The sequence below is a fragment of the Penicillium robsamsonii genome (assembly GCF_028829455.1).
Source record: "Penicillium robsamsonii strain IBT 29466 chromosome Unknown utg000008l_segment0_segment0, whole genome shotgun sequence".
Taxonomy (NCBI): domain Eukaryota; kingdom Fungi; phylum Ascomycota; class Eurotiomycetes; order Eurotiales; family Aspergillaceae; genus Penicillium; species Penicillium robsamsonii.
Window position 1 is genome coordinate 652,600 of NW_026643226.1, and position 23,722 is coordinate 676,321.

A 23,722-nucleotide genomic window follows, 5' to 3' on the forward strand; every position below is an offset into this window, starting at 1 on the left:
GCGCAAGCGCATTCACGCTAGGAAAGAAAAGATAACCCAGAATATCTACATTATGCCTTGATCTTCTCAGGCACCTCGGGCTTGACGTCGGTCGTCACGCGGATGAGGTCTGCGACCACCTTGTCGCCCTGCTTCTTGCCAGCGTCTTTGATCTCCTGGAGCTTGACCTGGGCTTCCTTGTCGGCCTCCTCCTCGGATACCTTGTATCCGCTTGAGTGCTAATGAGACCAGTCAGTTTAGCACTATGAATGCCTCTTGTTATGACCGCCGGGTAGGAGCTGTATCTCACCTCGCCCTCAAACTTCTTGTACTCCTCTTCCTTCTGGTTCTTGTATTCCTCGATCTCCTTCTGGGCCTCTGACTTGGCGTCTCTTATCCGCTGGGTACGGTCTGTATAGTTGCGACATAATTAGTTCGATGGAGCGAATGGTGACAGGTAAGTTCGTATTGCGTACACTCTCTGGCTAAATATGATGTGACGTATTAGTGTCTGTGGTACGCAGCGATGAGGGGAAAGTATAAGTTGAACTTACCTTTCTGCACAATCTTCTGGGCCTCTCTCTCGGCCTGATAGTTCCGTGGTTAGTATCTCCATGCTGTGCTCAACATACAACCAAGACCTACATCGAGGAGGGTCTGAATGCCCGCGGAGTTCTGAGCCGACTGTTGTTCACCGTTAGCAGCTGGCCACCAATCCCGAGATAGATTGCTCACCATATTTGCTAGATACCTCACAGCTTTGGAAATAGGGTAGAAGGAAGATAAGGCTGGACAGGGACGATTAAATGGCGAGTCTGGAGCTCTGAGCCCAGGTCGATCGGAGCCACGCATCGCCCCCCAGAGCGGTGGGGGTTCTGCCATCAAACGCCGCCTGGTGATCGACAAACTGATAATCCCGGTCTCGTTTCAATGCACAGCTAACAAACCAAAACATTGTCTGTGATCGTTATCTGCTAAACCTCTGGTCGAGCCGTGCTCTCACTTACCCTGCCATGTCTCGTGCATCAAAATTCACATTAGCAGCCACTGGCCTCGGAACAATGGGTATCGTCTGGTTTGTCCATTGGGCACAAGAGGCGGATAGAGCGGTATGTTACAGCTTCAGCTCTTTATTTCTGGAATATACTTACTTTGTTGTATTTTAGGCTATGCATAGAGGAGTCGAACGCGACATGGAAAAGCAGCGAATCCGACTAGAACGCCAGGCCGACTTTGAAATGCAAAAGGCCCTCGAGCAGGAGTACCTCAAGCTCCAAACAGTACACAGCACCACCGGCGACTCAAATACAACCAGTCAAAACACGAGTCCAGGGTCATAATGCGAGTGTTTGATTGTGGATATTATGCTGCATTCTTATGCGCGATCCAGTTTGCGATTCTGTCTGGATGCGCTCTGGCTATACCAATGAGTTCAATGGCGGCCAGGTCGCCGATGCATGGGGAAAAGGAGTTAATGTTGTTTGAATATGCAATGTTGTACAAAGATTTGAAACTTGTGGTATTTAGTATACCTCATCTGTACCATATAACATGAAATCGTCTCTCTACCAGTTTGGGTGTTGACTTGCCGATCTCTTATAGTCAATGCTGTAGTTTCCAAGTAATTTAGTCTGTTCTGTGATCCCAAACGGAGATTAGTGACTGATAAGACATACACCACTGTGGCGACAATAATCGGACGTTCTGTTATGATCTTTTGGCCTACAATATAATATGGGGCCATACAGTCTGGAGGATTTAATGCTCTTATGCAGCCTATCAGGTGCCGCCGTTAATCGCAGGAATGCTTTTTTGGGGATCTGGCAGCATAGTTTCTTATAATAAATATACAATATACCCCGAATACCCACTACACTGAAGTTGTTTCTGCACATCACTGTTGCGGGCTTCATACGCGCCATGTGGGTAGTGGGCCGTACCCGTACGCAACACAGCTCATTTTCATGAGTTCTAGAACAAATGGGCTTTTTCTTACTCCGTACAATAATTAAACTAATATCTATTTATAAATCAAGTTAATTGGACAATAGTTGGCGATATGGATTGGATGTGGTTGAGTGCCGAAAACGGCATTCCCAATCCGGAAGTATGAATTCATACAACTCAAGAGCCTCCAATCAAACATTTCAATTCTGAATCTAGCAATAGTCTTATATTGCGAGGAAACATTTTCTTTTCATCTTTCATCTACCATGAACAGCCTGTCACCTACGCGGTGATGTCGGCCATGATTTCACGCCGAATGGCATTCAAACAACGGCCTTTCTACAGCATCCTGATAGTTATATCAATGATATGTGCTTTTTGGGCCACATTCAAATCCTACCAAGCCATTTATATCCTGAAATCAGATTATGTTCCCAGCAACAAGTTGCGAAGAGTCGCCAAGGTGTCCATGCTATATGGAGAAACGAACCATATGTATGAAAGAGCACTGCAAAGCCATGAACGCCATGCTAAACAATGGGGCTACCCAGTCCACATCCTGCGACAGGATATCTCAATCGGATTCTGGAATAAACCGAGCTATCTGCTATCCTTGGTGATCAATGAAATGGCCAAGCCAGCCGGCGAGAGAATAGAGTGGTTGATGTATGTCTTGTCTTTCCTTATATGTTATTGGGAAATACTGACTCTTGCAGGTGGGTAGATGCGGACTCGATTATACTGAACAATGACATACCCGTGGAAATCTTCCTGCCGCCATCAGATCTGAAAGATATCCACCTGGTGGCAACCCAGGACCAAAACGGCCTCAATACGGGAATTATGTTCCTCCATGTCCATCCATGGACAATCAGCTTCCTTACCGAAACGTTAGGCTACCCTCTTTATCTCCCGAAAATTGACCTCGGTCGATCTGCCGACCAGGAAAGCATGAGACTTGTGCTTAACAAGACAATGGGAGGTCCAAGCGGACAGGGCTATGCAGATGGAGTCTCCTACCTGCCACGGCCATGGATCAACACCTATGAATGGGACTGGGCCTATGAAGGCAAAAGGGGCGATCTGCTCGTCCACTTCCCGGGTCTGGAGGAGCGCCGATGGCCGCATATGGCTAAATGGTTGAATATTGTCGAGACAACTCCTGGTGACTGGAACTTGCCTCTCGAGGAGACTGGATACTTCAACAAGACGACAATGTACTGGTCGCAGATGCGAAGTGCGAAGGAGAGTATCAAGTCCGCAGAGAAGAAACTGAAATCTGGGGAGGCAGTGTCTGGAAATACCAATGAGACAGTCAATGCACTCAAGAATACACTGCGTGAGAAATCAGACAATATGGAGCTGGTACAGCAACAGACCGAGGATCTTAATGTGTTGATCGGGATGTAATAGGCTTTTGTTGAAGATTCATGTTGAACGTGGGCTACTTAATAGTTGTTACTAAAATTTATACTAAATAGTTAAGACTTTATTTGATTTATACTGATCCGTCCTCTTCCTATCAAATTCAAAGTATGAAGTCTGTGCTTTCCAACACCACGATATCCACCAACTCCCAGCCCTACAGCTCATGAGACGACTCACCAATAGACAGCGGGCCTTTCTTGACCATGATAGTGAGGATTTCATATAGCACATCGGCAGCAGCCCTGTAGAATAGTCAGTCTTTGTCTGGTATGTCATCAAATTTCAAAGAGCCTTACATCGTCGACAACTCCGCGTTGGTATCATAAGCCGGTGCGACTTCAACGATATCCGCACCAATAAAGTTCAGCCCATCAAGACCACGAATGATCGTCCGCAGCTCGCGCGTAGACCAGCCACCAGTCTCTGGTGTGCCAGTAGCCGGTGCAACTGTGGTATATACTTAGCAACAGGGCAAACATAGCATCCCACCTCAAGACTCACAAGCAGGATCCAAAGTATCAATATCAATAGAAAGATAAACCGGGTTCTCGGTCCCAACACGGTCCCGAATCTTCTTGATAATACCCTCCGTTCCTAAAGATTCCAATCGTAAGCATGAAAACGACCCAAGCAGCAAGATGCCATACCAATAACATCAATCTCCCTTGCCTCAACAATCTCAAACCCACAATACCCATCGTTCTCATAATCCGAAGGGCCGGACAACGTCGTCCGAATACCGGCATGGATATTCGTATCATTCTTCAACAAGCCCTCCATAGCCGCGTGGTAAAAGTATGTACCATGGTTAATAGCGGCAACCTGACTAGGCGAGCCACCAAAGACTTTAGGCTTCCACGAGTCCCTAATCAAATCAGCCATGCACATACTGGCGTTGAAGTAAATAAATGTCCTCACAAATGACTGTCGAAATGAATAACCGTCACAGGCCCATAAGCCTTATTAATACTCCGCAGCAAGGGCAGTGTGATGGTATGATCACCACCAAGGGTAATGACACGAGGAAGGGTCTTTCCAGCGCGCGAAAGTCCCGGTTTGTTCGCGTCAGTGTACGGCTTGCGCATCATGATACTATTATGCCCTTCTTCAATTTGTTGAATTGCATAGGTGTTGTCGTATCTATAGCGGAGTCAGCTTTGTCGAGCTCTATTCACACTGGTAGTGTTCTTTCAACACAAACGTACGAGGTAACAGGTACATCACCACAATCTAAAATCCGCAACTCGCTTGTAAATGGGTTCGCTTGCAAAGGAACATTGTAGCCACCACTATATTGCAATCGTGTGAGTTTTGTATTCGTGCTATGCTTGTAAACATCACTGCTCGGTAGGCCTGGTACGTACTAGAGATTGAGACGGCGAGAACCTTGTCTGATACCGCTGGGCCCGAACCGCGCGCCAGGTCTGTAAGAGGTTCCGGTGTCGAAGGGGGCGCCTGTTTAATTGAATAATTGTAAGTAGTAATTTCATATCATCATTCTGATGGACTTTATACTAACCTAGGAAAGCGATATCATATTTCTCGGCATCACTAGCCAGACATGGGAAGTAGGGCAGGCGGCCGAAAGTCGATATTCCAGAGAATACGGAGTCGGCCTGTTTGTTTCGTGAGATGAGTTCTCATGAATTGAGTCTGCTTGGTATAATAGGGCACTCACTTGTGTGCCACCATCTCCTGGGAGTGTGTTGTACCAGAGTGATTGGTGCGGCCCAGCGAGTTGAGAACCAGCGAGTTGAAACTGACCATGATCTCCATGGGCTGTAACCAGAGCAGAGAGGACCAGCAAGCCCGCAACTGAGGGGACCATTGTGATACTGTGCAGAGAGGATTTTATCGAATAGAATTGGAAATCTTTAGAGTGGATGTTGCTTGTTGAATCAGAGCAGATACATGGGACATCGTCCAAGATATAAGTATGCCATTCATTTCAAGGTATTCTCAACGTCTATAACAACTTGATGTCATTTAGTGTAACCATTCAGCTTCCCTTGCGATAGTATCCACTCCCAGACTTGCCCCGATATAGACACGATTGACAGCCCGCCAATCCCTTCGACCTGCGCCAACCAGCCCAACAGCCGATTCAATTTCGAGAAAACAAGAAAAGACACTATTTTTTTTTTTTTAATGCTAGGCAATGTTTTCCCGTCTCGCTCCCAGTAACTTCCCTTTGAGGAACTGATGTCAGGATAATCTGGGTGGGGACTGCGCTGTCAAGGCTTGGCCACGGCATACATATATCATGCAAGGCAGAGCTAGTGCCAGGGTCCCAAAATGGAAGGCCGGGGGAGAAAGACGTGAAACAAATGTTAAAGTTGGGGAAGATAGGAGATCGGTTTAGGGCTAAAGGTTACCTAATGTATGTAACGGCTTATCGGCCGCTCGTTATTGGTGGTGTCGATCTATAAAAGTTATATTGGGATTTGTTTCCGACAACGGAGAACGATATGAATGTATAGTATTCTCTCTTGATATTTTGTATCGATGTATCGAATTTTTCTGGTAACGGTGAATCGGCTCAGAAACGTGTTGAAGACACGTTACCCAGATGGGTAGGTCTACATTGTGGCGGGAAAGATAGAGCGTAGAACAGGGCATGAAAATCAATACTAACAACAGTGGAATTCTTGTCCAATTTACAAACAGAGCTTTGCTGATTATGTGAATAACAAGTGATAGCATTGAGAATTTGGTATCAATTTCATCATGTCCTTAGAAGTTAAAATATAGGAACAAACAAATCTACTCTTCCACCCCATCCTCCAAAATCTCATGCACATCCATGCGCTGGAAGGCCTTGCGCACCTCAGTAGTCCATTGACTGCGCGCAACAATAATCCACTCAAGCGCTCCAACCAAGTACAGCGCAATACACTGCCCAATCCACAGGCCCTTGAGTCCCCAACCATGAAATGCAAGCCAGATACCCATCGGCAACGCACCACAGTAATAACTCACTGAATTAACCAAAGCACCCACATGCTGCCGTCCCATCCCTCGCAGACTTCCCCCACAGCTCCCATTAAGCCCATCAGCAATCTGGAAAAGTGCCACATAAGGCAGCACCTCAGCTGTAAGATCCACAACGCTAGCATCGTCATTGAAGATCTTCGCAAAATGCTCTCGTGTCCCCATAAGAACAGCCAGCACAACACCACCAAAAGCCATGCTGAGCAGGGCAGAGGTATGTGCCGCTCGTGCAGCGCCAGTATCATCCCTCTTCCCGAGAAGATTGCCGACGCGGCCAGATGTCGCAACCCCAATACCGAAAGGAATCGTGTTGAGAATTTGGTCGGCGGTCATGATGACACTCTGAGCAGCCAACGAGACAGTGCCTAGGCGTCCGGCCGCTAAAGCAACTATCTCGAAGGCCCACCATTCTGTGCCAACGTGGACAACCCCCAGAAGAGCGAGCCGGGAGAATGTGCGCAGGTTTTGGAACGCCTCATAGGACCATCCGCCCCAGCACTCTGAGCCGCTGATGAAGCGCGCATAGAGGACAAGCAGGGCAAAGGAGAGCCAATAGCAGAGACCCGTTGCTAGAGGAGCACCTAGGAGTCCGATCTCAAACGTGTAGCAGAAGATATAGTTGAGAGCGGCGTTCAAGGGCGATGTAATCAGCAGCACGTATGTTCCAGCTCGCATGATGCCTTTAACACGGTAAGCCTCTATGTATTTGGATAAAACTCCCACAAAAACATACCTTGGGCCTGTAAGTACTTCTTCATAACTTCAAAATAGATATATCCCAACCCCCCCGGAATCAAACAAGTCAAGAACCTCGCACTATCTCTTGACAGCTGGGGATCCTGACCAAGGAACAAGAAAACCGGTTCTGAAAACGCCCATAAAACAGCAACGGGTATATAGAAAAGACCTAGAACAAGAAACCCCCGCTGCAGCAGGATCCCCAGATCATGTTTGTTGGAGCTGCCCGTAAACGAGGAGGAGGCAAGCGTATCCATAGCCGTTGTGCCTCCCAGCGCAATCATCCACGCCGTCACCATGGCAAACATCTGCGAGAATGCACTTGCTGCGAGGTTCTCTGGTGACGAGCGACCGATTATGAGCACGGATACAGTCTGCAGGCTGTTTTGCAGGGTGTAGGCTAGAATTATGGGGGTCGAGTCTTTCAGCAAAAGCCAGAACTCGGCGAGAATGAGAGCTCGTGAGAATGGGTCTTCGCTTCTTTCGGGATTGCTGCATGGTTCATTGTTGAAGGGTTTGGAGAGGAGGGAGGTATACTCGGTTGGTTGGTGGGTTGGGCTCCTGTTGATGCTGGTACCTTTGTGCATGGTGATTGTTTTGAGACGAGATATAAATATCTCCTGTTGAGTCTATCGGTAGCTTCAATGTGTCGAGTTGTTGAACTGAGCTGCGCAACGTGACGTGATCGGTTTTTTGGAAATGGGGGCACAATTCGATGTCCACTTGAGCAAGGGAGTTCGAAGAAACAACAAGACTATCCATCGGGAAAATGCCTTGGAGTCGGAAGTTATGAATGATTTTAAGTGTACTAGGTGACGTGGAGCCTTAAAATTTGTATAGTATTATCATGAGTTCCTGGTACTCAGTGATACAGCAAATCCTCTGACTACGTATTCAACAAATACATGTTCAATTCAGTTGAGACAATTAGAGCAATCCGTTCTTCGAATCGTGTATTTTTGCTCCACTGCCATGCCTTTTGGCCATGTATCTCAAGTTCAAGTCCGATCTCGGACGTCTAGATGCAGCGGCGACTTGGTACGGCATATACCAACCAAGCACACGGGAGCCACGTTGCGGTGGCTTCAATTTGACGAGTATGAGTTTGAATAGATCGGTCTAGTCTTGATCCCCAATCTGATGTCAGGATATCTCCGGAGTATGTTTATGGTTCTTATCTGTGATGGCGGGGAGATCAGCCTAGCGTCCTCTCCTAACCCCAAAATGGAAGTTGACTAGAGAGGCATACTTTTTCGCTCTCAAAAGGACGGTTGAACGTAGCTTTGATAGCACCACGATAGTGTCATTTTTATGACTATTCGTGATGCTATCATCTCCAATGTTGATCGGATATGCCGCAATTATGCAATCGCGGGTGAATTTGGTGAATTTGGTGCATTTCTAGTAAGGTATGAAGAAACTTTTAAGCTACACATGTGTGATTAGTTCCAATTTTCTTCGTTTTAACAATTTCAGATGCTATAGTGTTGTAAATGGTTACTTCAAGCATATCTTGGCGTAGAGTGGGGAGTGCTCCAGAGATTCTATTCTAGGATCCCAAGCATCGGAGAATAAACTGACACCTTAATTTCCTTTCGACTATTATGGTGTGACAAATTTCAGGTCGATTCCCTTATCTTTGACATTATCATGGCATCCCACCAGTTGATTGGTGTGTTCAAACGACCCGTGGACATCCTTATGGCCCTGTCACTTTGATAGCGGGGGGCCTTTCCGGCAATGATGGTCCCGGCGCCATGGATGACATTCTCAAGAATCTATTTACGTAGAATATCAAGAAAGTAAAGGATCCACAATATACTTCACTGTTTATACTTCGAACTGAAGACAGCATGACTTATAAACAATGAACTTATGTATAGAAACCTTGAAGATAGATGGATGCAATAGTATACTACATGATAATAGTATATTATGTACATAAATACATTCTCAAAGGTGACGGAATGATCCGAAACGCACTCTATGAAATCCCGACAAACCTAATGCAATCCTTATCAGCTATACCCTTGAATCAGAGGTTTCGACGCGGCAGCAAGACCAATAGACTGCGATTGCTCAGTTACAACACATGCCAATAAATAATTGCCACTTTGTATCTACGTCTCTTATATAGCTTTCAATCCCAAATCAATACACCGAACAGATCCTCTATTACAATCAATATCATAGTGGTGGACCATCATTGGCCATTTCCAACGGAAAGCTTTATAAAATGACAATCTTATCAGGAGAGCTTGATGGATTACGGGAGATGGTAGAAAAGGATATCAAAAATGATGACTTTGATCAAACCCATACTCCTGTCGGCCAAGACACCCAAGTTCTCTATAGTACAACAGTCAACGAAAACGGGATCAGACTTCACCCACAACCAACTGCAGACCCGTTAGATCCATTGAACTGGTCAAAATTCCAAAAACATGTTATACTATCCATTGTGATGTTCAAGTAGGTATCAAATCAACCCGCATTTCTCGTCAGTGGGCTTCACAATTTGCAGGACATGAACACTAATTCACATGTCGATACTCGTTGACAGATATTTCCTATTCACATACCTCACGACCACCACTGTTCCCTCATTCACGGAAATCCAAGACCAGTACCAGATCAACTACTCGCAAGTCAACTGGACAGTCGCCGTGCCTGCACTAGGGTTATCCGTCGGACCCTTGATATGGTCATCACTGGGTGACATCTATGGTCGAAGAATGGTGTTCTTAGTTGGAACAATCATATCCCTAGTCTCGACTATTGGCGCTGCTGTCGCTGATACATATTCGGGATACATGGCTGCTCGCTTCTTCCAAGGATTTGGAGTGAGCCCAGCATCTACAGTCGGGATGGCAGTCGGTAGGTCTAACCTATCCATTCGCAGACAGTATGTATATCTGACCTGGTACAGTGAACGATTTATTCTTTGATTATGAGCGTGGGCAGAAGCTTGGGCTGTGGGTTCTAGCGATTGATGCAGGGTTATTTCTAGGCCCAACTTGTAAGTTTATTCCGACATCTTGCCACACATATAAGCTACGTACTGAGAGAGGTTCAAGTTGGGGGGTTTTTGGATCTTGTCAGTGCTGCATGGATCAATTGGTTTAATGCAATCCTCTTCGCTGCACTACTACTTCTTGAGCTTTTTTTCATGCCAGAAACCCTCTATCCCCGCAACAAGATGCTGCAGCAAATACCTCGCCTTGATGACCACAATGCTCTGTCTGTCGATATTGAGAAGCAAATAGCAGGGGGTGACACTACACCAACGTCTCCACCAGATACGCTACCATCAGAGTTACGCCGGACCAAGAACCTGCCTTTCATTAACTGGCGTCCTATCCCCGGCATGCGTCATCCCAAGCCGTGGGACTCCATCACCCGGTTTGTGTTGACATTTCAGCTACCCGCAGTCGTCATCGCAGTTATTGGATACTGCTTTGTCTGGTATTGGTGGGTGCTATCCGTGATTACGATGGTACCTGCAGCTTACGCAAGCTACACGCCACTCATTCAGGGACTGCTGTTCCTTGGGCTGCTTCTTGGAACTGTGATTTCGGAGATTGGGTGTTCCGGGCGATTGAGTGATTTTATTGTCGAGAGATTGTCCAGGAAGAATGGCAATATCCGCGTTCCGGAGATGCGGTTGTGGTTGGCGTATCCGGCTATATCGATCACCACTGGTATGCTTTGATTTTCACAGCCACAGCCAGTATGCTTGAGTGTGACTAACGGACGGTATAATATAGTTGGGTTAATTGTCTGGGGAGTTAGTATCGACAAAAACCACCACTGGATGGTAGGCCAGGTAGCATTCTTTTTATGTGAGTTATTTCTTCCGTATATATAGCACCCGATGCAGAACTAACAGCTCTCTAGTTGCGGCAGGTATCCAGATCGGCAATACGGTCACGAGCAGCTATATCGTTGACTGCTATCCTCTACAAACAACTAGCGTGGTTACTTTCTACGCCGTGTTTCTGAACCTGAGCGCTTTTATCAATCCCGTCGGTTCCCCGATATGTGATCTACCTGATTAGTCTTTTAACTGACTTCTGCTTGGTAAACAGTTCTTTATTGCGTCGTGGCAAGCGTCTTCTGGTTGGGCATGGACGTTCACTGTTCAGGGACTTATTACACTTGCTGGGGGGTGTATTGTATTTGGCGTTTTACATAAATTTGGGGCTTGGATGCGCGGGAAAGCTCCGCAGCCATCATGGGTCAATCCGGAGTTTGATATGGATCCGTAACTTGGCGGGGTAGGTTGATCTCTGGTGCTATACGTCGGCCACTTTCTCATGTTATTTTATATTAGCCACATGAGTTTGAATTTAGATTATAAAGATACCTTCTGTTGAAGGAATCTTCACTGGCATTGTTTGAGATGAAAGATGGGAAAAGCCCTAGACAAACGCACCTCTAGCCACAAGTTTCTCGTGAAATAGAGGTGTAGCATGTTCTTCAAAGAGCCCAGAGCCCAGCGATCCCTGTATTTCTTGGCCCAATCGATCTAAATATGAGTTACTTCAGGGATCTGGTGAGATTCGACACATGCCACTCATGGGGTGGGGTGGCGAGACTTTTCATAGTATAGAGCATTTTCCAGAACTACAACGCAGATTCGACGCTCTAGGAAAGAAATAAATTCCTTGGGGGTGATGCATGGGGATCTTTGTTTGGGAAACCTACTGTGGAATGAAAGCGTGTTCTGATCATCGAATTCCACCGTTCGCAATTGAACTATGAAATGAAGAGATGGCAGGTTCGGTCAAAAAAGAGGAATTTAGCGGAAGCAGCGTCGGAACCCCGGAAATCTATTCGGATGGCCTTTTAGTCAATGGCACACTATATAAGTCTTCAAATCAATTCGGGAAACGAAGATTAAACAAATGCGTGCATGCTTATATCGAGTAAAAAGCGGCAAGAGATTGGAACGGCCGCACATTCCTCAATACCTTACCGGCTTTATAATTGCTCAGAAAAGTCCTCGTACCCATGACCTCTTTGAGGCGTGGGAAACTTGTCCCACCGAAACACGGTATCTAGACTACGCAAGGTAGGGTCGGGAATGGCCACATGGGCAATCTGCATTTGGGAACCATGTTAGGTATGACTTCAACAGATCGGAAGATATTCGAGTCTTTTCTTGTGCTGGGGCAAATGGGTGCCCTGAGGTCGCATCTACCGGGTGTGTTTGGGAGTTTGTGAGGCACTATTGGGGCGACAATATATCTCTGCCGGCTGTTGTGGGGGATGCAGTCTTGTGGTACTTTTTGTCGCAGTTGCATGGGGTTTTGCATTATAATGCTAGGACTGTAGTGGTGAATAGGACTGAGCGTGCATTTGTATGAAAATTTATCGAAGGGAACGATGGATTGTGAGGTTGCCAAACATGAAGAACGTTTGCATTACTCAAATGGCGAGTCGTATTGTATATAACACATGGAGGGGTCGCCGACTAGGCTATGTACTTTGGGAGAGCAAATGTACTATAGGTTCTTTTGTTCGCATTTAATATATATCTGGAGATGTACGAGTGCGACTTTCAAGTTTGCCGAATAATAAGATAATAGAAATTTTAAAGAGATTACACTGTTAATAGGTCGATTTTCGCTACATCTCGGAGCTTGTAACCACAAGGTATCACACAAGTCATGCCAATTTAGCGGTCTGTCCTATATCAAAGCTACCTGACACATATAAAAGTGGCCGGCTACTCTCGGAGGCCGGTAGCATTCCGGCCTCCGAACGCTAGGGAAGTTAAAACTTGGACTTATCGTCCAATCAGAAGGCGGGATCTGGGGATCATCGCTTGGCGGCGCATGGACTATAGGCATACATCATGACTTGAGTAGACCACATTTGATCATTTATCCGTAATAGTTCATCACTGAATGGTCAATTTCTTCGTTATAAGCATTTTAAACGCCTAGTATGGCATACGCCACCACAAATTTCCATCAAATCCCAGGGAAGGTAGTCAAATCGCCGTTTAACGCCCATGCTGTATCGGGACTAGCGCCACCCCGTGACCGTCATCTGCCCTCTCTCACTGGGCAATTGTATAGTTCATCTGGGTGTTGAGATGGTGGTCAAAATATCGTATTCTAGCTGAATATAATCATATAAAGCATCTCGAGTGTCATCTAGGATAGATATAACCAATTTCCATCATGCAGCACCGGATGTCAGCGGGCCCACGTTATCTTCTATTCTCTTTCGTAATGAGGACTTGAGGCCGGAATTGTTACCGGCCTCAAAGTATTATAAGAATCTGCTCCTCACCCGCCCAAAATCTAAAAGTTCCAGTTCTCTTTTCATCTCCCAAGGTCTTCTGGCTTCTTCCTCATCTTTTTTTACCCATCTATCCTACTTCCTAGGCTCTTGACTTGGTCTTTGCCTTACACATCTATACTCTTCCCTCCTCTTTATCCATACACCCTATATCATAGACTTATAGTCTTCCCCCTTTTGGTTCATCTCATCTCATTATGACTCGAACCAATGTGCCATACCCCTCCCCAACTACCCTGAAGCGGTTTCCTCATATACATGATGACCCTTCATCCATCTCCCACTCCCTAGACCCTTTCACCATCACCACCAAGACAGGCTTCTTGCCCTATGAGACTGCCCCTGTCGAGCTGCCGGAGGCCTTCAGTGCCCTGCTGTCTCTGGTCAATCGTCTCCCTGTCGTCAGGCTCGATGGCAAGCCCGGTCTGTTGGCTACCTATGAGCTTGGCCCTGCTGTTAAGGCCGAGCTTACCGACCTGACTGACGAGGTTGAGAAGCTGGTTCTCCCCGATGGCTCGCATGATAGATTTACTATTGCTGCCATCTTTCGGGACTATACCTTCCTGGCCTCATCTTACCTGCTCGAGCCTTGCTGGGAGCACTGGAACAATGACCCGGAGGGTGGCTATGGACTTGGCCGCGATGTCTTGCCCCAGTCTGTTGCTCGTCCTATGTACCGCTGTGCTGAGATGTAGGTCTCCTATATTCTTTCCTTGCTTCCCCATGTCGTGGGTCATTTTGATTGATACACATCCTCATCATATAACGACACCTTAACTAACAACCATCCCCAGCCTGAACCTACCACCCTTCATGTCATATGCTGCTTCCTATGCTCTGTTCAACTACACCGTTGCCGACCCTGCCAAGGGTTTGAGCGAGTACTCGAACCTTCGTCTGATTCGCTCCTTCGAGAAAGGTCTCGACCCCAAGAGCTCCGAGGCAGGCTTCATCCTGACTCACGTCGACATGGTCAAGGAGACCGGCCCGCTCATCGGTGGCGTCTTGAAGATCGTTGATTCCCTCGAGCAGCATGGCTCCCGACAGGAAATCAATGATGGATTCCGAGAGATCCTCAAGTCGATGGAGAAAATCGAAGCATCCATGGAAGGTATGCAACCCTAACCATCCATATGGTCCCATCCTTTCGATCTTCCGAACTAACATCAAGATAGACATGTGGGGCAACTCGAAGCCATCGGAATACCTGTCTTTCCGAGTCTTCATCTTCGGTATTACCAACCAATCCATGTTCCCGAATGGCGTGGTCTACGAAGGTTGTGAAGACAACAAGCCACTCTACTTCCGTGGTGAGAGCGGCGCCAACGACAGCATTGTAAGCAATCCAATCCAAAACATGACCCCAAAGGCACAAACCCAACTAACCGTACCACAGATCCCCCTCCTAGACCATCTCTGCGAAATCCCCATGCCCGAAACACCGCTTACCAAAATCCTCCACGAGTTCCGCGCCTACCGTCCCCTCCCACACCGCGAATTCCTAACCTACATCCGCGAAAAGTCTGAGGAAATTGGCGTCCAGAAATACGCCATCCAAGACTCCGAGACCGCGGTCCTCTTCCTGCGCACATTGAACCACATCCGCAGTTTCCGCTGGCGCCACTGGCTGTTTGCCCGCGAGTACATCATTCGTCGCACGCCGCATCCCACTGCTACTGGTGGTAGTCCTATTGTAACCGTGAGTGAAGTCTGGTATCCCTGCTGTGATCAAATTGCTGACTGTTCTGGTATTCTAGTGGCTTCCAAACCAGCTTTCTGCTGTTATGGAGCTCATGGTTAAGATCTATGATGATAACCTTGCGCCCAAGGATGGTGTGGCTATTGTCGACGGCAAGGGCGATCTTGTTGCCTCACACAGGAAGCAGGTTGAGCCTATGATGGAGCTTGTGCGTGATCAGAAAGAGAAGTTGGCTAGGGAAGTTGAGAGGTGGTGTCAGGAACGGGGGGTTTAGATTGCTAGTCTGGTTCTGAGTTCTAAGTTTGTTATTATATTTGCTTTATATTGTGGGATCGTCTGGGTGGATTGCCCTGTTATCTTCTGTTCTCGTGTGTGTAACTGTCGGTATCCAAAGTTATCTTGACTATTTACCAATTCAAGCCGAAGTTGCACAGTTTTGCCAGGCTCAGGCTCTATTCCCATTTTCTAAGTACGAAATCCCAATTGCAGGACTATGGTTCTTGGGTAGTAAGCTCGGGAGAGTTTGACTTCTATGTTTTGCATCAGCTGATGCCCATTCAAGGGTCTGTGCTAGGTCGCATTTTCTTTCCCAAGACGGACTAAGAACCCGCGAGGCTATTATACGTCTACGAAGGGGCATAGCGCTCAGGGTCACATGCACCCATTTTTGATCTAGCCGAAAGTTTAGGTCAAATTCTGCAATCTGCTGCCAGAATTTCTACTACCGGTTATGTAGTGGAAGGCATATACTTTTGTCAATGAAACAATTGTGAAGTAGAATGAGGTAAAGGTGAGAGAAAAGTGAGATAAAATTGAGTGAAGAGTCAGAGATCCTTCGCTAGGCTAACTTTGTCTCTGAATGGATTGATGATTTACAATATACCGTATGAACAGGTGTAAAAGGGGTGGTCTATATTTAGGCCAAACTCGGGCATTAGGGCATCAAATGGGTGTATATACGGCCCTGGGTGCTATTCCCCTTCGTAGACGTCCAAAAGAACATAGGTGCAGCAGGCAGTTTCGAGATCTATTGCAAATTCGTGTCATATACCAGGTATGTTTGATCATGTCTCATTGTATTGTACAAAGGTGATGTCTCAGGCAATTTTCTACCATGAAAATACCAAAGAAAAGTAGCCAAATATCGCCGAGAAGCCCTTAGGTGACAATATTAAGTCCCATTTGCCGTCCATAGTCAATAGCATCACGAGACACATTGTCACATCCTCTTATGACCAATCCCTCGAGATTTGCGCCGGGCAATTCATCATTACGGGCATCCGCGAACATGCGGATGGCACAGCCGCTAATTCTTGTCTGCGATAAGTCGAGAATTCTCAGGTTTGGCAATACTGCCCACAGTTTTCCAACATTGTCATCGTCCAGGCCAGCCATGCCGGCGACTCCCACTTCAGTTAATTCTCTCAATTCTGGATTCGCTCCTTCGGGGTCGAGGAGGAGATGAATGAACTGTTCACTACTGATGTTGTGGCAAAGGTTCACGTGAAGGGTTCGGAGAGGAGCCTTGGAATGAAGTAGGAACACGGAGAGCGTGGAGTGGTTGACCCATGGGGTGTCATGGAATATCAAGGTCTTCAGGCTTGGGAGTCCATGATCTCCCGGTAACATAAAATTCCCAACGCGAGGGGGATCGATGGACCCTGAAAACAAGCGTAAAGTCTCGAGGCTAGTTGGAAGGATTGAATAAAAAGTATTTAGGACAGCCGCGCCCCAAAGTTCTAGTGTACGGAGCGGGGGAAGATGCTGCTCTTCCTGCACCGGATCAAAACGGTATGAATGTGGTCGCGAGGGGCCCCAGAGCAGCCGAAACTCCTCTAGATTGGGATATACAGACTAGGTTGTGTTAGCACACATCCTCAATACCAAATCTAGAGAGAAAGCTTACCGATCCCAACCCTGAAATTACATCCGGAAAGCTCAAGACTCGGGGATTTGCTTGTGGAGACGAAATAGTCAGACTCTTCATATTTGGAAGATGTTGAGGCCACGTCGGCGTGGGTCGCGGCCCCCCGGTTGGAAAATCCCAAACATGGAAAAACGCAGCCTTCTCAAGTTTCGAGAGAGTGGATAGAATGCTCCCAACGCATGCGTGTGACAGGCTAATATTTGCTCCACAGACGATACTCTTTAGTTGTCGAAAATCTTTGATTTTCAGGTAAAACTCTTTGGGCTGATCGTGGGGAACCATCCACTCCAGGTGTTCTAGGGCGGTGCATCTACTTAGCATGTCGAGCACCTTAGGCGTAGTAGAGGGGACAAGATTTGCAATGGTGGCATTTGTCAACTGCGCTCGCGATCGATGGATGTAGTTTCGGACAGACGTCCAAGGTACACGAGATCTAGCTCCAGTGAGATCAACATGCATCCAGAGGCTGGAAAGACCGCTTAGGAATCTGTGCCATCCTTTGCAGACGCGTAGGATCGCCCTGTATGCTGTAATGAGCTAGTGGATTTCCGAAGTGAGGATTGAACACTTACACGATCTGCTTGAAGGAAAAGCACTGAAGCGTGAGTACGGCAATCTCTAGTGGCAGGACCGTAAATGGGTCGCGCCTGTTTCCTCCGGCAAGCTTATCCTGCAGTTTCTTGAGCAACTGCGTGAGGAGCTGGAGATAGTTAGAAGAAGGAAAGAAGCGAGAGAGAAAGAATAGTGCGAAAATGAGAGGTAAAGACATGTAGCAAAAGAAATACAGTACATATGGGCGAACAGAGCAGAAAGAAAGACATACCTTGCGGCCTGAGTGATCGGCTGGAAGTTTCTTGAGGGCATATTCGTAGATTTCTCGGGCCTTGTCAAAGTTCCCATCTTGACATAGGACCTTGGCTAATCGCAGGTATCCCTTTGTCCAGAGTCAGTTACGAATCCATAATTGAGAAGTAAGCATTGAGGTGGATAGTTACACGGTCATCATTGGGTGTAAGCTTGACCATAGCTCTAGCATCCGTACGGGCCTGGCTGAATAGTTTCAGCTTGCAATATGTAGCGGCGCGATTATCCAGAATGCTAGCATCTTCATCATTTAACGCCAATGCCTGGATGTACGGATGATTAGTGAGTTGCGACGGAACAAACAAGATAGGGCGTACCTGGCTGAAGGACCGCAGGGCTCCTTGGAGATCACCAACTCTGTAGGCATTTTGACCTGCTCGCTGAAAGACAGCGGCTTGATCTATGTCAAGCTTCTTTTTAGAAGTTACTCCGCGTACTGCACGTGTACCTGGCCTTGAAGCCATGATGAAAAGCAGATGCAGACGTGGTTGGTGAGAATTAAGTAGTGGGGTAGGAGGAGGAGGTTTAATGCCACGCAGGGGACGAATAGAAGTTGATGGTTGGGTGATGAGCTATGTGCACGCGTTATGAAAATGCCAACGCACTATGTTACCTTCATATCATTCAACCTTGGAATTGCTTCTGGATTATAAAGTTGACTTGTTGGACTTGCTGAACTTTCAAAATATTCGTAAATGGACAACTTCAATACTGTCTAGCTCTCGATGGAAATCTACAATTAGACGCATCGCGATACAATTCCGCAATAAAACCGGCAGAATCACACGTGTCCTCACCGCTTATAGTACTGCATACATGGCATAAACAGTCCCCCGTATTTGCCGTGTTTACTTTCTTCCCCATTCGGCATTCGGAGTTATCTGCAATCGACAGAAAGTGAACGCTGCCATGGAGTCGCATAACCTGCAGGCAGCTTCGACCTATGTCAACAATATTTTGCTGGCAAGGGGCCTGCTAAAAGGTGGTCGCGCTATCGATTTTGCCGACCCAGAAAACGAAGATGGAGGGATAGACGGCACCATGGCTCGTGTGATCAACTTGGTCAACGATTTAGTGTTGAGACGAGACGTGCGTGTGCTGCGCTAACATGCGACTGAGAAAGCCACTGACATGTTTTAGCGCGAGTCCGAACACCGCGAGAGCTTATCTACGACTATTCGCACGCTACAGGCCAGTGAGGCGGAGCAGACTACGGAGATAGTATGTGTCCACTCTATCTATGTCGCACAGTGCGCTAACATCCCTTGCTTGTACAGGGAAAACTGAAAACGAAAACATCCGAGCTGACCCGCTCTCTGGCTCTGGCAGAGGCGCAGGAGCGCACGTTCAAGTCGAACATGTCTAGCGCCGATGCGAGTATCCGAAGTTTCAAGGAACAAGTCCAGCGTATGAAGAGTACCGTCCAACAAGTCCGAGCGCAATGCGCCAACGACATTCGCAAGCGGGACTTGGAAATGCAGAAGCTCAAGTCACATCTGGCTGAGAGACAACGAGGCAAGCGTGAGGGTCTGAGTGTGACTACTATCAATATCAACCCTGCGTCGGATCGGTCGCGCCTTCTGGCTAGCGGCGGGGAACGAGTACATGACCCTGGATATAGCTTGAAGCAGGAGACGACCGATTTCTTGACCGAGTTATGCCAGCATCTCAGTGATGAGAATGATACCTTGATTGAGCTTGCGCGAAGCACTATTCGTACTTTGAAGGATCTACAAGGCTTGACACAGCCTGAGAATGGGAACGGCGAGAATGAGCAGTCGGCTATGGCTACAAGTGTAGGGGCTCATAAGTCTTCTTCGGGGCCTGTTACTTCGCTTCCAACCTCTTGTGAGGAACTATCTGTTCATATGGAAGCAGTGCTAGAGCATCTGCGAACACTGCTTACCAACCCCTCATTTGTGCCTCTTGAAGAGGTTGAGGTGAGAGACGAGGAGATCAAAAGACTGCGGGAAGGCTGGGTGAAGATGGAATCTCGGTGGAAGCAGGCCGTTACCATGATGGGTGGGTGGCAGCGTCGTCTTGCAGATGGAGGAGATTCTATCCAAGCGGACGAATTGAAGCGCGGCATGAATCTCGATCTCAGCATCAACTCAACCGAGGACATGAGCATGCAAAGCTTGCCAGAGTCCAATCCCATCCCGACAATCCTGGAGGACCAATATGAGGAGGAAGATACGAGTGAACTGGAGGAGAAAACAGCAGATCCTGGGATGCTCAATCTCCCGAAGATGAGGTCCAAGATTCGCAAAGTACCCGAGCGACCCGATCGCGTTCTAAGAGAACGCAGCGAAAACACCATGACAAAACGTCCCCGGAAGGTCTCATTCACGCCAGGCTTGCAAGGCTCACCATGTGTGGACACCGACGACGAGACCCTCAAAATCAAAGCCTACAAAACCGAAACTGTGACCCGCAGGCCAACCAGGCGAAAGACCGAAACAAAAGAACCCCATCAGGTATGCAACGAGAATGATTTCCCAGAAAATTTCCCCGGATATTCCCAGGATATCCCCAATGAGATCCCAAGGACTAATTCGCCCTACAGCTCAAACCCAATGAATCACTAAGCGTGCATCAAAAGCTGGCCGCTGTCGAAGACGAGGCCCGCGCCGCTCAAAATGAACAAAAGGAGCGTGAATCACGAAAGAGAAGCCGAACCGAGAAGGCGTCTAGACCGGCAAACCGGCGTCGAAGTACTCTCACGACTGATGAGCTCGAGGATCTGATGGGCGTGGCCCGGTGAAAGATCAATTGATACCCCCCACTAGTCTGCACTGTATATACTTGGAGCGAGTGCATGTAAATATGGAGTCACTTTGGCAAAATCGCGTACGATCGACATGAATTGAACCTAATAATGGATCTTGATTTCGGAGGTAAAACGGACCTCGGTAACTTGGCCTTCGGCTTCTCCGCATTATATCAAGCTTGTTTTTGTTTTGTTTTTTTTCATTTACTTTAAGACCATTCAACCTCATAAGAGAGCGACCCTCTAACTCCGAGGCCTCTATTCCTGCGTACCCAAGAATATACGAACGATACCCAATTCCATCCCTCGTCATATCTCCACAGCGCAACAACAGCGCAACCACCATAACAATGTCCCCCACAAAGCCAGACACCTTCAAGGGCTGGGTCGCCCACGATGCCAAAAGCCCCCTAACATACACAACCTACACCCCAAAACCCTTCACACCGACCGACGTCGAAATCTCCATTTCCCACTGCGGCATGTGCGGCACCGATATCCACACCCTACGCTCAGGCTGGGGTCCCACCGACTATCCCTGCGTAGTCGGCCACGAGATAATCGGCACAGTAACCCGCATCGGCAGCGCTGTCGAATCCCAACACAGCCTCAACGCTATCCGCCTTGGCGACCGCGTCGGCGTCGGCGCACAGAGCGGCGCCTGTCTACGCGTAGACTGTGAAGCCTGCGTCGACGGCGAGGAAAGCTACTGCCCCCGCATGACTGGTACTTACAACGGACGGTACAGCGACAAATCCAAGTCATATGGCGGGTTTGCGGAGACGTGGCGTGGACCTGCGCATTTCGTATTCCGGATTCCAGATTCGCTACCCTCGGCTGAGGCGGCGCCGTTACTGTGTGCGGGTGTTACTGTCTTTGCGCCGATGAGGAAGTACGGCGTTGGGCCTAGGAAGACGGTGGGGATTATCGGTGTTGGGGGGTTGGGACATTTGGGGATTTTGTTTGCTAGGGCGCTTGGGGCTGAGCGTGTTGTTGCTATTTCGCGTTCGTCGGGGAAGAAGGCGGATGCTGTCGGTGGGCTTGGGGCTGATGGGTTTATTGCGACCGGCGAGGAGAAGGGGTGGGCGAAGAAATACTCGCGATCGCTTGATGTTATTTTGTGTACGGTTTCGGCGCATGATATGCCCTTTGCGCAGTATTTGAGGCTGCTTAAGCGGGATGGGACTTTTGTGCAGATTGGTGCGCCGGAGGATGCATTGCCGCCGCTTATGGCTTGGAGTTTGATTCAGAAGAGTGTTAAGGTTACTGGGTCCAATATTGGTTCGTCTGATGATATTCGCGCTATGTTGGCTCTGGCTGCGGAGAAGAGGGTCTTACCTTGGATTCAAAAGAGGGATATGGCGGATGTTAATCAGGCGCTAGTTGATATGCATGATGGGAAGGCGAGGTATCGGTATGTGCTACAGAATGGGAGTGAGCAGGCGAAGTTGTAGGGTTGGAGATTGGAGTAGATTGGAGATTGTACCTGACTTGGGATATCTCCCTGTATCCATGGATATAGTAAAAGGAAAGTCCCAGATAACCAGCCTTCTATACGAAAAATACGAGAAGTGTACGAACAAGCATCCGTCTCCATCTCCAGAGCTGTCTCCACTTCTGAACCCTTGTCCCTGGGTGGATCCACTTGATAAAAATTAACATTCAAGGTTTCGTATCTCGTACCGTGCTCTGTATGCGGCTTGGTGGGTATCCACTCATCCATATCGGGACAACGATACGAAGATGCGAGTATACGAGATATGCTTTTCATACTCCACGAATTTGCATTTGAAGGGTTGCCTAGGAACATTTTTAGAGAAAACTCTGAGCTAGCACATATATAAGAGTAGTTTGCAGTTTTATTTTCAAAATTAGTTCAATCCAACCTGGCTTTTCCTCTTATCCATTCAATCCATATTCAAGATGTCTTCTTCCCACAACGGCTGGATTGCCTATACATACAACCCTTCATTGGCCGCCGCAGCAGTATTCATAGTATGCTTTGCACTTGTCACTTTACTACACACTTTTCATTTGTTCCGCACGAGAACATGGTTCTTCATCCCGCTCGTCATCGGCGGATACTGTAAGTACCACCTTACCCAATGCAACCTCCAAACCTCGTCAATACCTAACACCTTCCCAGTTGAGCTTGTTGGATATATTGGCCGCGCCATGTCAGCGAAACAATCGCCCGATTGGACCATTGGACCCTATGTTATGCAAAGCACATTGCTGCTCGTTGCCCCGGCGCTGTTCGCAGCGAGTATCTACATGGAACTGGGTCGGATCATCGTTATGGTCAAGGGCGAGGAGTTTGCCTTGATTCGAGTTGGATGGATGACCAAGATATTTGTCGCGGGTGACGTGTTGAGTTTCTTGATGCAGGCGTCTGGTATGTTCTCTCTCTTTCTCTCTCTCTCTCTCTCTCTCTCTTCTTCACTAGCCCGGTGCTAATCCTTCCACAGGTGCGGGAATAATGGTCACTAAATCATCAAGCTCCACGAGCACCGGCCAGAACGTTATCATCGGCGGTCTCATCGTACAAATCGTCTTCTTCGGATTCTTCCTGATTAGTGCGTTCATCTTCCAGCGGCGCATGAGCACTCACCCCACTGCCCATGCGGTGGCAGACCAATACCCCTGGCGCAAGCATATGTGGGCGTTGCACTCGTCCAGTATCCTTGTTCTCATTCGGTCTGTCGTTCGTGTCGTGGAGTATGTCCAGGGCACGGAGGGCTATCTCATGAGCAATGAGGTTTTCATTTATGTCTTTGATGGAATGTTGATGTTTGCGGTGATGGTCATTTTCGTGATCGTTCACCCGAGTGAGGTGAACTATCTTCTTGGCAGGGGAAGAGTCGTAACGGCTATGGGCGGGTTGAAGGTCATGGAGGGCTCGAGTGCGGTTTAGCGAGTTAGGAACGGGATTTGTTGCGATAATTGTGGAAATATTGAGGTGCAGATTGGAATTTCTTCTTTTTTTCTCTCGGTTTGGTTATGGAATTTCTCCCGCGGTTTTGGCGCTTTGGATTTGGGGATATATGAATATGACGAGAAAAATACT

General features: G+C 47.7%; 11 protein-coding genes across 11 annotated transcripts; 7 read left to right on the forward strand and 4 right to left on the reverse strand.

Annotated features, from left to right (window-relative positions):
• Positions 1-50: 50 nt before the first annotated feature.
• On the reverse strand, positions 51-861 carry N7447_011025 (uncharacterized protein; the record flags this gene model as incomplete). The annotated part of the gene is made up of 5 exons (XM_057235287.1): positions 51-218; positions 290-390; positions 534-567; positions 625-663; positions 715-861. The coding sequence occupies 5 exons, from the start codon at positions 859-861 to the stop codon at positions 51-53; spliced, it is 489 nt and encodes a 162-aa protein (XP_057080605.1).
• Positions 862-992: 131 nt separating this feature from the next.
• On the forward strand, positions 993-1,319 carry N7447_011026 (protein PET117; the record flags this gene model as incomplete). The annotated part of the gene is made up of 2 exons (XM_057235288.1): positions 993-1,088; positions 1,146-1,319. The coding sequence occupies 2 exons, from the start codon at positions 993-995 to the stop codon at positions 1,317-1,319; spliced, it is 270 nt and encodes an 89-aa protein (XP_057080606.1).
• A 971-nt stretch (positions 1,320-2,290) lies between these two features.
• Positions 2,291-3,336, forward strand: N7447_011027 (glycosyltransferase family 34 protein; the record flags this gene model as incomplete). Its single annotated transcript, XM_057235289.1, has 2 exons — positions 2,291-2,592; positions 2,643-3,336. 2 exons carry the CDS (start codon positions 2,291-2,293, stop codon positions 3,334-3,336), a joined length of 996 nt encoding a protein of 331 aa, XP_057080607.1.
• A 172-nt stretch (positions 3,337-3,508) lies between these two features.
• On the reverse strand, positions 3,509-5,182 carry N7447_011028 (agmatinase; the record flags this gene model as incomplete). The annotated part of the gene is made up of 9 exons (XM_057235290.1): positions 3,509-3,596; positions 3,651-3,801; positions 3,856-3,948; positions 4,002-4,219; positions 4,273-4,494; positions 4,560-4,643; positions 4,719-4,809; positions 4,874-4,970; positions 5,033-5,182. The coding sequence occupies 9 exons, from the start codon at positions 5,180-5,182 to the stop codon at positions 3,509-3,511; spliced, it is 1,194 nt and encodes a 397-aa protein (XP_057080608.1).
• Positions 5,183-6,117: 935 nt separating this feature from the next.
• Positions 6,118-7,670, reverse strand: N7447_011029 (MATE family efflux transporter; the record flags this gene model as incomplete). Its single annotated transcript, XM_057235291.1, has 2 exons — positions 6,118-7,025; positions 7,079-7,670. The coding sequence occupies 2 exons, from the start codon at positions 7,668-7,670 to the stop codon at positions 6,118-6,120; spliced, it is 1,500 nt and encodes a 499-aa protein (XP_057080609.1).
• Positions 7,671-9,319: 1,649 nt separating this feature from the next.
• On the forward strand, positions 9,320-11,351 carry N7447_011030 (uncharacterized protein; the record flags this gene model as incomplete). The annotated part of the gene is made up of 7 exons (XM_057235292.1): positions 9,320-9,555; positions 9,647-9,960; positions 10,013-10,102; positions 10,161-10,784; positions 10,851-10,925; positions 10,981-11,108; positions 11,172-11,351. The coding sequence occupies 7 exons, from the start codon at positions 9,320-9,322 to the stop codon at positions 11,349-11,351; spliced, it is 1,647 nt and encodes a 548-aa protein (XP_057080610.1).
• Positions 11,352-13,592: 2,241 nt separating this feature from the next.
• On the forward strand, positions 13,593-15,368 carry N7447_011031 (indoleamine 2,3-dioxygenase family protein; the record flags this gene model as incomplete). Its single annotated transcript, XM_057235293.1, has 5 exons — positions 13,593-14,086; positions 14,190-14,506; positions 14,571-14,731; positions 14,792-15,094; positions 15,153-15,368. The coding sequence occupies 5 exons, from the start codon at positions 13,593-13,595 to the stop codon at positions 15,366-15,368; spliced, it is 1,491 nt and encodes a 496-aa protein (XP_057080611.1).
• Positions 15,369-16,252: 884 nt separating this feature from the next.
• On the reverse strand, positions 16,253-18,349 carry N7447_011032 (Leucine Rich Repeat domain protein; the record flags this gene model as incomplete). Its single annotated transcript, XM_057235294.1, has 6 exons — positions 16,253-16,948; positions 17,001-17,541; positions 17,594-17,721; positions 17,845-17,955; positions 18,017-18,148; positions 18,203-18,349. The coding sequence occupies 6 exons, from the start codon at positions 18,347-18,349 to the stop codon at positions 16,253-16,255; spliced, it is 1,755 nt and encodes a 584-aa protein (XP_057080612.1).
• Positions 18,350-18,794: 445 nt separating this feature from the next.
• On the forward strand, positions 18,795-20,649 carry N7447_011033 (uncharacterized protein; the record flags this gene model as incomplete). Its single annotated transcript, XM_057235295.1, has 4 exons — positions 18,795-18,974; positions 19,026-19,106; positions 19,163-20,362; positions 20,452-20,649. 4 exons carry the CDS (start codon positions 18,795-18,797, stop codon positions 20,647-20,649), a joined length of 1,659 nt encoding a protein of 552 aa, XP_057080613.1.
• Positions 20,650-21,005: 356 nt separating this feature from the next.
• Positions 21,006-22,109, forward strand: N7447_011034 (NAD(P)-dependent alcohol dehydrogenase; the record flags this gene model as incomplete). Its single annotated transcript, XM_057235296.1, has 1 exon — positions 21,006-22,109. The coding sequence occupies one exon, from the start codon at positions 21,006-21,008 to the stop codon at positions 22,107-22,109; it is 1,104 nt and encodes a 367-aa protein (XP_057080614.1).
• Positions 22,110-22,578: 469 nt separating this feature from the next.
• Positions 22,579-23,569, forward strand: N7447_011035 (RTA1 domain-containing protein; the record flags this gene model as incomplete). The annotated part of the gene is made up of 3 exons (XM_057235297.1): positions 22,579-22,741; positions 22,802-23,050; positions 23,124-23,569. 3 exons carry the CDS (start codon positions 22,579-22,581, stop codon positions 23,567-23,569), a joined length of 858 nt encoding a protein of 285 aa, XP_057080615.1.
• Positions 23,570-23,722: the final 153 nt, after the last annotated feature.